Source organism: Olea europaea, unplaced genomic scaffold (assembly GCF_002742605.1).
Source record: "Olea europaea var. sylvestris unplaced genomic scaffold, O_europaea_v1 scaffold635, whole genome shotgun sequence".
NCBI lineage: Eukaryota > Viridiplantae > Streptophyta > Magnoliopsida > Lamiales > Oleaceae > Olea > Olea europaea.
In genome coordinates, this window is record NW_019264714.1 from 223,172 (window position 1) to 235,421 (window position 12,250).

Here is a 12,250-nt window from a genome sequence, read left to right on the forward strand (position 1 = left end):
TATATATATATATATATATATATATATATATATTACTAATGGAGAAGTGGTTAGAGGTTTGAACTCCTCTATCTCCTCTACCAAGATTGATCACACATACATATGGCATAATAGACTTGCTCATGTAGGCATCAAGGGACTTAAGCTACTTAATGAAAAATGTGCTTTTGGTAATGATGTGTGTTAGATTTGTCATTTTGTGATCATCGTGTGCTTGGTAAGTATCATAAAACTTCTTTCTCCAGGAATGTTAATAGAGCTAAAGACATGCTCGAATATGTGCACTCTGATTTGTGGGGTCGTGCTAGTAATCCCATATCGGGTGGGAATAGGTATTTCCTGTCTATTATCGATGACTACACTAGGAAAGTGTGGGTCTATCTATTGAAAGATAAATCTGAGACCTTTAATAGTTTTAACAACTGGAAAAGACAAGTGGAAAACTAAACTGGCAAGAAAATCAATTTTTTAAGGATAGGTAACGGCCTAAAATTCTGCAATAAGAAATTTGATAATATGCGTAAAGAAAGCGGCATGACCAGACATAAGACCGTTCCTTACACTCCTCAGAAAAATGGGGTAGCAGAAAGGATGAATAGGACCATACTTGATAAAGTACGTTGCATGATGATAAGTTCTGGTGTTCCCAAGTCATTTTGGGGTGAGGCTATTATGATTGCTTGTTATTTGATTAACCTGACTCCTTCTGCTGCATTGAATGGTGACACTCCGCATAAGAGATGGTCGGGTAAACTGAGTGATTACTCGATGCTTAGAACTTTTGGTTGTACATCTTTTTCTCATCAAAGTGAGGGTAAGCTGGAACCTAGAGCTAGGAAGTGTGTCTTTTTAGGATACCCAAAGGGTGTTAAGGGTTATAGGTTATAGGATAGAAGCTAAAAAGGGGTTAAGATCATCATAAGTAGGGATGTCACGTTTAACGAGAATGATATGTTATGTATTAAAGGGAAAACTGAACCTAAGAGTGAAACTGAACCAGGTGAAGAGAGAGACCCGTTTAAGGTGGAGTTAGGAAAGCTCAGTACACCTGCCCCTACTGTTCCTAATGTGCTGGAGATTCAAGTTCAAGAACTTGAGGTGGAGAATAGTGACGAAGAAATGATAGAAGAACACTATGAGGAAGAAAATCATTTAGCTAACTACAACTTAGTTAGGAACAAAGAGAAAAGACAAACAAGAGAACCTAGAAGGTTCGGTTTCAAATCTAAATTAGCCTTCGCCCATGCTAGTTATGAATAACTAGCTGATGACGAGCCAAAACCCTTTGAAGAGGCGATAGGTAGTGATCAATCTAATGAATGACTTAAGACAATGGAAGAAGAGATGAGTTCTCTAGAAAACAATCATACTTGAGAGCTAGTACCTAGGCCTAAGAACAAATCGATTGTTGATTGCAAATGGGTCTTTAAGGTTAAGGAAGGTATTAGTAGCTCGGAACCCTTAAGGTTTAAAGCTAGATTAGTAGCTAAAGGTTACACACAGAAGAAGGGCGTTGATTATAATGAGATTTTCTCACCAGTTGTAAAGTACACCACTATTAGGGTCATGCTCGCATTGGTTGCACACTTTGACTGGGAACTTGAACAACTTGATGTAAAAACTGCTTTTTTACATGGTAAGCTTGATGAACAAATCTTCATGAATCAACCAAAAGGTTTTAAGGATAAGTCAAAAACTGGTTATGTGTGCTTTCCGAGAAGATCCTTGTATGGGTTAAAACAATCTCCTAGACAGTGGTACAAGAGATTTGATTCCTTTGTACTCACTATAGGGTTCCAAAAAAGTAAATTTGATCACTTCTTGTATTTTCAACACAATAAGATTGATGATAATTATCTATTTTTGTTGCTCTATGTGGACGACATGCTTTTGATTGGATCATCCTCTAAGTGGATAAATAACATAAAAGCAAAACTAAGGGGTGAATTTAACATGAAAGACCTACGTAAGGCTAAGAGAATTCTAGGCATGGAAATAGAAAGAGATAGGTCAAATTTCGTTTTGTTCTTGCATCAGTCTTCATACATATCCAAAATATTGAAGAAATTTAATATGAGTGATTGCAAACCTGTCACGTTGCCTCTTGCTAATCATTTTGTTTTATCAAATGAACAATACCCTCGCAATGAGCGTGAAGTAGATTATATGAGTAGAGTGCCTTACTCTAATGTGATTAGTTCCATAATGTATTTGATGGTTTGCACTAAATCGAATTTAGGTTTTGTTATTAGTACTCTCAGTAGATACATGGCTAATCTGGGCCTGAACATTGGGAAGCGTTAAAGTGGCTATTAAAGTACTTGAAGGGTACAAGTGACATAGGTTTAAAGTTTAGTGCTAATAAAGAATGTATAAAATTAAAAGGTTTTGTAGATGCTGATTACGCGGGAGATAGGGATGGTAGAAGATCCACTTCGTCTTACGTGTTTACCTTATCTAATTCATGTGTTAGTTGAAAATCACAGTTACAACATATTGTTGCACTATCCACTACAGAATCAGAATATATTGCTATCACTGAAGCTATTAAAGAAGCTCTATGGCTTAGAGGCCTTCTTCATGAACTATGTGTCTTGAATGATTATGTGGTAGTGTATTCTAATAGTCAATCATCTATACATTTGTGCAAGAACCTCATTTCTCACGAGCGCACTAAGCACATTGATGTTAGACTCCACTTCATTAGAGATATAGTATTTTAAGAAGTGGTAAGACTTGAAAAGGTCCACACCCACTACAACCCTTCCGATATGGAGACGAAGGTACTGCCACTGGCAAAGTTTAGAAGTTGCAAGGAACTTCTAAATATTGGTACAGGTAAATGATTTCCACTTTTATTGGTTTTCTATTAGAGGTGTCACTAATGGGAGACATTTTCTTTTGCAGGTCCTTTGATACCAAGGTGGAGGTTGTTAGACAATTTGTTGTCAAACAACCTCTTGGGCAATGATGTAACCTCGATTTTATTTATTATCAATCGATCTTGATCATATGATTGAAATATATGTCGACACTATCATCGAGACAACCCAACCCACATCTCTATGGACCGTTAGAAGCAACCTATTTTAATAGTGTTGCTCATGGTCCGTCCCATTGACTTGGAGGGCTACATTATTCATTTGGAGCCCATTACCTTATGTTGAGCCTTGTTTGGACCACTTAGTTTACCTAACCTAACTTACCATTTTTGGTCACTCATTTGGCTTATAACCTACGGCTCCTCTACGTCTCCATTATGAAGAACACTCCATCTCTTTCTGTGACTTTGATTCTCGGCCTCTTTCTTTCATATACCCTATGTGGTTTCTCTTGGGCTATGCATTGTTCTTCATCTTGGCCTACTCTTTGTGAATATATATATAGCAACCGTATGTGGGAAGGAAGGAGGTGGAACTTGGGTGTTGTCTCAATCGAGGTTGTATCGATATATGGTGGAAACTGAGCCCAGTATCACCTTGGTTATTGCTAGAATTACACCCTACACATAGTTTATTTTTTATTCCTTTTGTTAAATTTTCTGTTTTTGTAACAGATTTTCTTTGCGTAGACATAGCATTGTAAAGAAATACAGGTTGTAAAGCATTGGTAAGATCAATGGAATTCATTTTGAAATTTCTCTGCAATCTTTTACTCTGCCGAACATTTCCTATTTCTTACAACAGTAAACCTCATTTCTGTCTCTCTCAGTCCAAGACATCAAATCAAATCAATATTATATAATCTATATAATATCTACATAAATATCATATAAATATAGAAAGTGAGAATATGTTGTATCCTTATATTTTTTGTTTGTAATCAACGTTGTCCTAATTTAATCTTCCTAATTACATTCATCACATATTCCTGCATTAAGTTTTTTGTGGTTTCTAGGGGGACCCCATTTTAAACTTTCCTTATCACATTTATAACAATAATTCATGCATTAAGATACCTTTTTCATTATTTTCACTACAAATTTCACTTATTTTAATTTGTAATCATTCTTAAATTTTTTGTTAATGGGTTTGAGTAGATGAGTAAAAGGGTGATAAATTTAATTACTGGGAAACGGGTCCTGAATACCCCCATTGCAGAAGGGTTACAACTGCTCACAGGCCCAAAGATTACTGCCTTGAGTTGATAACATCCAATAGGCTGAACATGGATAAGCCTGAAATATTTTGAAGACAAATACAACTTAAAGGGCAAATTTTAACCAAAACTAAATTGAGATTGTTGATATTGGTTTGGTTCCAAAGAATACATAGAAGTGAATGATTCTATTTACAAATTAATCAAAGTTTAATAAGTGATTTTGGTTCTTGAAATATTCCTAACGAAACTCGATTAGCAACATGATTCAAATTTCCTTTTTTCTTTAGTGGTATTGACTCACCCATTCACAGCAACCCTAATGATAGATTCAGTGAAAACATTGATTTTAATATCATCGGTTTCCTTCCACATAGACGATCATATTATCGATGTTTCATCATTATAATGATAAATAGCATTATTTATGGAAGGTACAATGAAAGCCAGTGTATGCCACAGTTCTTCTCATGTGTTCGCCAATCACCTTTAACAGCTAAGCACTTGCCACATTTTCGACATGCAAATTGTTTAATCCCATGTTTTCTCTTGTAATGTGTTTGTCGATTCCAAAAATCCTTGAGCGGTTTTGCCCTTGGGCTATTTGTGTTGTTCTTGCACCTTTCTTCACAGCCGTAGCAAGGAATACCGTGCATGGCTCGAGGTTTCGTTCCCTTAATAAATTCAGGCCCTCCGCGATATTCCGAGCCATGAACCCGCATGTGCATCTACAACAAAATAACATTCAGATTTCAATACAATTTCTCGTACCAAACATGTTAATCGTTAATAAAACATGTGAGGATTTATGTAATAAATAGTTGCACCTAAAGATTGTTATAGTGATTGATGGTCTTCTTACACATGTGACAAGTAAAAAGAATGAAGCCAACCAGGATTTTTTTCGGAGTTGGTATACAATACTGGGTATTTGCAGCTAAATTTGCATCTTTACTATCTTGATAATCACTTGAATTCGACAAGCCATTGGTGCAGTTTGAAGGGCCAATGTGCAAGGCAACATTAATGGCATCATCTTCTTTTTCTTCATGATGCTGTGGATTAGGGTTTTTGGGATCCAATTCATTTTTTTTCCCTTAAAGAAATCAAATGGCTTAATTTCCTTGTCAGCACTACTGAAGCTAGAGAAGAAAGAAAAATGAATAAATGAAAAGCATGAAGCATCCATGTTTTGAGTGGAGTTGTCTTTCGTATTCAAGGTATCTTATAAAGAGACAATGCAACCTTTGTTGAAGGGTTGTTTGTATACAAGTTATGGTAAAAATGGATCTCGCTACATGTACGTCAAAATTTATATAGTGGATTATATAATGTTACATAGCACTTTACCATTTGCCAATTTAAAAAAAAATCAACTTTTTTCATATTATGTAACCCATTATATACATATTTATATACAAGTAGCAAAATCTGATAAAAATATATGTTCGATATGAACATTGCATGGCACATTTTGATCGTTATTGAAGGATGGCTCAAAAATCAAGTCTAGACATATACCTAACTTAATAAACTTAGATTCATAATGACCTCTATATCGAGAAAGCACTTTGAATCTATTGAAGAGTTCAACGACATGGCTAAGATCTAATGTGAAAGAGGATCGTCCTGATACGAGAGATGAATGACATTGAAGGACAGTAGGGGTGGGGTAGGATGGGGGGATTAGTTGGTGACACCTAGTTTTGGTTAAAAAAGTAAAAATTTAATTAATTTCTTAATTAGTGTATTTAATTAGTGTGGTCCTGTTAAATGCCAAATTCTGCAACATAAAATAGCGAACTGGGCGGAGCCCCATTAGGTCCAATGTGGGCAGATGTCCGCACTGGACTTTTGGGCCCAACTCCATAGGCCTAGAATTTATTATTATTATTATTATTATTATTATTATTATTATTATTATTTGCCTGTTTCTGTTTTCAAGCCTAGAGAAAAGCCCAATGCCCATAGCCCACGACCCGTTTACTGACCCAGTGACCCTAACCCATTCCCCTCAAAAATCAATTAACCCGTTTTCCTCTTCATATTTCATTCATTTGAAAACGGAAATCAAAACCCTTACCTTCGTGTCTCTCGTGAGTTCGTCTCGTCCAGACCGGTCGCCACTTCCTCTCTGTCGGCGCCAGTCACTGCCACTTTCCAGCCATTCTAGACTTCCAGTCCGACATCTCCTAGATTAGGCACTCTAATCTCCGTCTCCGACTCTAGTCGTTGATCCGTCGCCACTCCTTAAACCACCAACCGCCACCAGAACCGACTATTCTTCCAGCAATTGGAGGCAACCAGCCCAATGAAAGAAGAAGCCAAAAGAAGGTGAAGTTCCTCCCAATTTCAATTTTCACCAGTATAGCAAACTGGCAGTGTCCAGTGATTTTGAATTTTTTCCCTTATTTGTTATTATTTTGAATTTTTATTTTTGTCTTTAACATATGAAATGAAATTAGCACTTTGGACTTCCATTGCTCAAAGAGGCACGGACAGTAGGCTTCCGGGCTTCCAGTGGAGTGTGGACTGTGAAATTGTAAGTTCAAGTTGCTTAAGATTTGGAACTAGTATAAATTGTATTGTAAAATAGCGAATTGGACGGTGAATTGATAATGTGAAATTGTGAATTGCATTGTGAAATGTGAATTGCATTGTGAAATGTGAATTGCACTGGATTGATAGTGTATATTCGTATTGGACTGCGAATTCATTATGTAAAATTGTGAATTGGACTGTGAATTGAAATTGTGAAATTGTGAATTTGTGATGAATGATAGCACAATTATTTATGTAGAGAAAGATATATTTTTGAAGTTGGATAATTAAGTTATTGTACGACGATATCAAAATATAAAAACTCGCAATGAACAAGTTTAATATATAAATTATGTTGTTTTTAGTATTATTGTAATATTGTTTTATTTTTTTATCATCATTAAATTCATGATCAAAAACTCAACGTTCGGCGTTGAAAAATGTTGCCCGCACTGAAATCAAATCCTAGCTCCGCCCCTCAATAGCAGTGAGTTTGAAATTAGGGTTTCAATCCATATTTGGCCTTCCTAGACTGAGATATTACGTAGGAGGCTGGATAATACATGTTGTTATGGTGGAAGTTCTTTGCTCACACGATTCTTCTACATAATTAATTTTAACGGCACACATCATAATTTTATCAACTCTTAAACAATATATTTCATATTTTTCTATCAAAATCTATTAATTTTTTTATCAAATACTTTGTCAAAGGACTCACTAAATAGACTAAACCGTCTATAAATTACAAAAATAATCAAGTTCATATAATTTCAAATAATTATAAATGGAAAGAACTCATACTAATAATATGTATATAACGATGACATTATAGTGAAATTATTTACAAGTATATTAACTTAAATATTTATTCACATTTATAAAAGTATACTAGAAAATTAGTTGCATAACAGAAAATTTCGTCATAGGGTGCTTGAAAATTAAAAGAATAACGAAGTGTATACATAGCCTCCGTTACACAAATTTATTAGAAATTTTTTAGGAGGAATAATATTGAGTTTAACAAATTGTGTGGATAACAAATGAGTAGTACTTATGAATATGTAAATGAAATTAAAGTTTGACTATAATTTAGTAGAAAAATGAACTTATAAATAACTTATTTTAACATAACCAAACACATGCATATACTTGGAAGTAATTGACATGAGTGGGTTAAATGTCTTATACAAAAATATTTCGTAATTTCTTCCTGGGAGCCCCATCATAGTTAGGACATCTCTGGGCATGTATGCTAAATTAATTTCAAAGTTTTTATTTTTATTTATTTATTATTATTATTTTTTGGGTACTAATATTGTTGCACAAAATTTCGATGTTCATTAGACCACTAGTTCTACTTATTAACACTGAATTTAAGACTAATTTTAAAGAACTACTTATTTTTACATTTGAGTATATAGAAACATCAGTGTAATCATATTACTTATTGCCTTATCAATAAAGTATCAGCTTAATTAGCCAAACATGCATTAATTAAACGTTAAGAGGAAGGTAATAGATAGCCAAAGATTAGGCAAGAGTCACAAGGAATATAGTGCTTAAGTAATTAAGCCAATTTTTCTATCAAATCATGATTGATCATTTGTACAATAATTAAAAGGATATGTGTGGGACAAATCTCGTATAATTAAAGGCTTTAAACACTCGTCAAAGAACAATAACAAGAACATTATCGAGTTATTCCAAACTCTAAAAGTGGGTTGTCTGTGTTAAAAAAAAATTTCATAGCGTCTTGTCAATATATCACTCTATCCATAGAGCACATAGCCTACATATATCAAAATTGACTTAAATCTGTAATGTCAACTGTTAATATATTATCGATTTGTCCTTCCTACTATCGTTATTGGGTACTACATATAGCATATATTTTTCTTCAAAATCTAAGTAACTTAACTACAAAAAATCGGATAAAGTCACAAAACTTGGTGATTTTTTTCCTCAGGAAGAAAGAATATAAATGAAATTGCAAGCTACATTTCGTGCTAACAACAATACTTTTTTAAAATGGCCATGCATATATTTCCATAGCTGCATTTTTAAATTGTTAGCGGGTTGAATAAAAAATTTGATGCAAATAATTATTGAGAGGGGAGAACAAATATTAATTTGAAAAAAAAAATGAAAATTGTACAAATAAGCAGTTTTGATCATGAATTTATACTCCAGTGAGTTTCTTAAGAAGTCGCACTTCCTGAAGTAGCAGGACCTGCTTCTGTTTCTGTTGAGGCTTGACGAGGGGGAGGAGGAGCCAGTGAATCTGCACCGAAACACGACATTAACTTATTGATTACAAACATCATTTTGCCAGAAAATAACATGAAAATAAATTCTGTACAAGAACTTCCCCTTCTTTGTTTAGGCCCATGGCACATTATGGACATCTTTGTTACTACATCGAACACACATATATATAATGTTAATTTGTTGTCTCGTCCAGTTCGACATACTAAACGTTCCTATTTACAAGACAATTCCTTTTGCAATTTTAAAGACAAAAACCAGTCAATTTACCAATTTTAAGAAACTGGAGTGAGCCACCCTTCGACTCGCATGAGTTAGTTCGGGAGCCTACTCACCTCAGGCTGACGAGCAACTTGTATTTTAGCCAAAAAGTGGGATTTTCAGCTAAAAAATAGAGGCAAACTCATGAAGCGAGTTGAGCACAACTTTCTTAAGGTTAGCCGATTCATACTCAACTTGCTCCATTTAACATCCCTACTAAATATTGAAGATGTACAATATATATACAATAGGTAGTGCAAATAATATTATTTCATTCGTCCCATTTATATAGGCTGATTTTGTTTTCCATGAGTACTAAGAAGTCTTATTTAATTTTATTGAAAATGCAACTTCTACCAAAAACTTTCCTATTTTACCCTCATTTATATTTGTATAACTTCAAGATTATGCGGAAAAATTGGTTATAACTAGACAAATAAAATAAGGGTATATTAGTAAATGAACAAAATAAAATATTTTCAATAAAGAAACTGGACTATATAATTGAGAAAAGAAAATAAGAAAAATCAACATATATAAATGGAACAGTGAGGTAGTTTTTATCCATCTAAAATGTGTTTAAAATATCAATGGAATTAGAAATGTACTCATCAATAATCTACCAAAAGAGATTCTTTAAAAAAACTATAATCAATTTTATCCTATGTTTATCTACCATTATTTTAAAATTCTATTTTTTTCAAATTTATTTTCAACAATACATTCTTACAATAAAATATTTTGCACGTAAATTCAAAATTTTCTTACTTTTTAATCACATTTTTCAAAAATTCACTATTTGACCCTCGTTTGACAAGCATTTCTTGGAAAGAATAAGTTTTTGAATAGTGGATTTTTAGATAATGTATGGTTAAAAAAAAAAATTGGATTTACGTGATGAATATTATATTGTAGTGGATAAAAATGAGTATGAAAGAAAAAATTTAAAAGAATGATTTCTAAATGAGAGTTCTAAAAACTTCTTTTCCTACTTTAATTAGGAGAAAAATAAAAAATAAAAACGCTAGCGTAGAATCTTTAAGGTGAGAGTGGGCCTGAGTAGAAAGAGGCACTGCATCATACAGAAACTTCAGAACGTGTCCAGTACTTTTGTAAGTATACACTGATGCCTCTCTGGCATATGACTTTCTATTGACCCATCAATGGGTCACCCCCATATAAATAACAGCTCATATCACATGGTCATACAGTTCCTTTTTTATACCATCAACTCCCCCAAAATCTAATGTGTCCTTTGTAACAAAGATCTATGTAATTAACTAAGGTTAAATAATTACACCAACAGTATCACTCATACCATCCATTCTAGTTGGAGATCGGACTCGTCTCGCACCAGTAAGATCAAGAACTGACCCAAAAAAACGATTTAGTTGCAAACTAAAGCAACTGCATCTTAAAAGAATCGGGATGAAATTCGGTTAACCAGTGAATTCAAGTTGAACCGTGTCAAGATCCAATGACGTATATCATGTTATGATGTTAAGAACACTTCGAGTATTAGAACCTTAGCATTTTGATATCGGTAAGACCTTGGTCAAACTCTTACCATTAGGCCAACTATATCAAGTTTTAAAACATTGATATCGTCTTATGAATATAACAAACCGATTTGATCCAATTTTTAACCCAACCTTGTGACATATCTAAAATTATATTGCTATTGATATAACTCAATAAGTAAAGGATGATTACCAGTTGGAGATGACAGAGGACGTCTTGTTGACTGTAGTAAAGGAAGACGAGGAGGAGGCGGAGGATAGGTGGGACTGGAGCCCTCCATCTGCGTGGGATAGTACAGATAAGACGGTCCTTGGATACGTTGCGCCTGGGGTATAGAAAACGTCCCCCTTGGTTGCATGGAATATCCGTAGTAATATGGATTGGCCATGGCCGACGATGAACTCCCATATAACTGATTATAATATTGTGCTTGCTGAACATGAGGGTTATACATAGTCTGTCCAACCAAAATTTATATGAACTACATAAATTATTTTTTGACACTTCGTTGGATAAGCATGTAAACTAATAAAGTAATTATAATTATAAATCAATAGTTATAAAAAAGCTAACCTGAGGATAACCATAATCAGGTGGATATGTTGCATACCTGAAAGAGTAAACATAATTGAATTGAGAGAGAATTAAACAATTTTATCTTCGATTCTGAAGTTAGAGCCGAGAACCTAACCGATTATAATCATTTTTTTTTATTTTATTATTATTTTTTTTAATGTATGGACACCCAATTAATCACCAACCACACTATGGTGGTTCCACAATTAAATATACATCATTTCTTGTAGTTTGAAGGATCAGAAAATTGAGTTACAACTACATTGCAACTAACTCATTACATACATTAATAAAAGGACAGTTTCTTGAAATGCTGACAGGACAAATAAACGTGTAGTATTAGGTATCATATAAATAGTATGCTCAATTGGACAGAATTTATTAGTGTTAAGAAAAAACATATATGAAGTTATTCCTCGACTGTTGTGAACAAGAATATATATGCCGAGATAACAAATATATCGAGTTGTCTTGTTCTCAAACTATTGGACTATTTCAAAGCAGTAGGAATTAAATAATTGGTTTAGTAGGTTAAAAAAATAGTAGTGCAATCGAAGCCGGCCAAAAAAAATAGACAGACTCATTCAAAACTTTATTCTTACCAACAGCCAGGGTGGCTCATGGTACACAATTTATAATTTCCTAACTTAAGTTGTATTTTACTATTGAATATTATTGTTATATCAATCATGCTATGGGTACATTGCGGTATCCAACGGGGTGTCCCGTCTTGGCATTAGCCGAGGCGCTTGCCACGCCGAGGCTCACCGGCGCCTCGGCCAATACCGAGGCGCCAAGTGTCCGTTTTGGACACCCCGTTGGACACCTCGGTGTACCACAAGCATTATTCTTGTTAGATTATATCTATAATATTCATCGTGATTAAAAATATTATGTTTCTGTATTGTAATAATTATTTTTTTATGAAATTGTAAAATCTATTATTACATTGATCGATTTATAAAAAGTTAATTATTATTCTCTC

At 33.9% G+C, this 12,250-nt stretch overlaps 1 protein-coding gene across 1 annotated transcript; it reads right to left on the reverse strand.

Moving 5' to 3' along the window:
• Window positions 1-8,576: 8,576 nt before the first annotated feature.
• Window positions 8,577-11,380, reverse strand: LOC111389944 (leukocyte receptor cluster member 8 homolog). The gene is made up of 3 exons (XM_023014933.1): window positions 11,263-11,380; window positions 10,882-11,146; window positions 8,577-8,923 (listed from the first exon to the last, which is right to left on the reverse strand). Exons 2-3 carry the CDS (start codon window positions 11,141-11,143, stop codon window positions 8,841-8,843), a joined length of 345 nt encoding a protein of 114 aa, XP_022870701.1. The 5' UTR covers window positions 11,144-11,146; window positions 11,263-11,380; the 3' UTR covers window positions 8,577-8,840.
• Window positions 11,381-12,250: the final 870 nt, after the last annotated feature.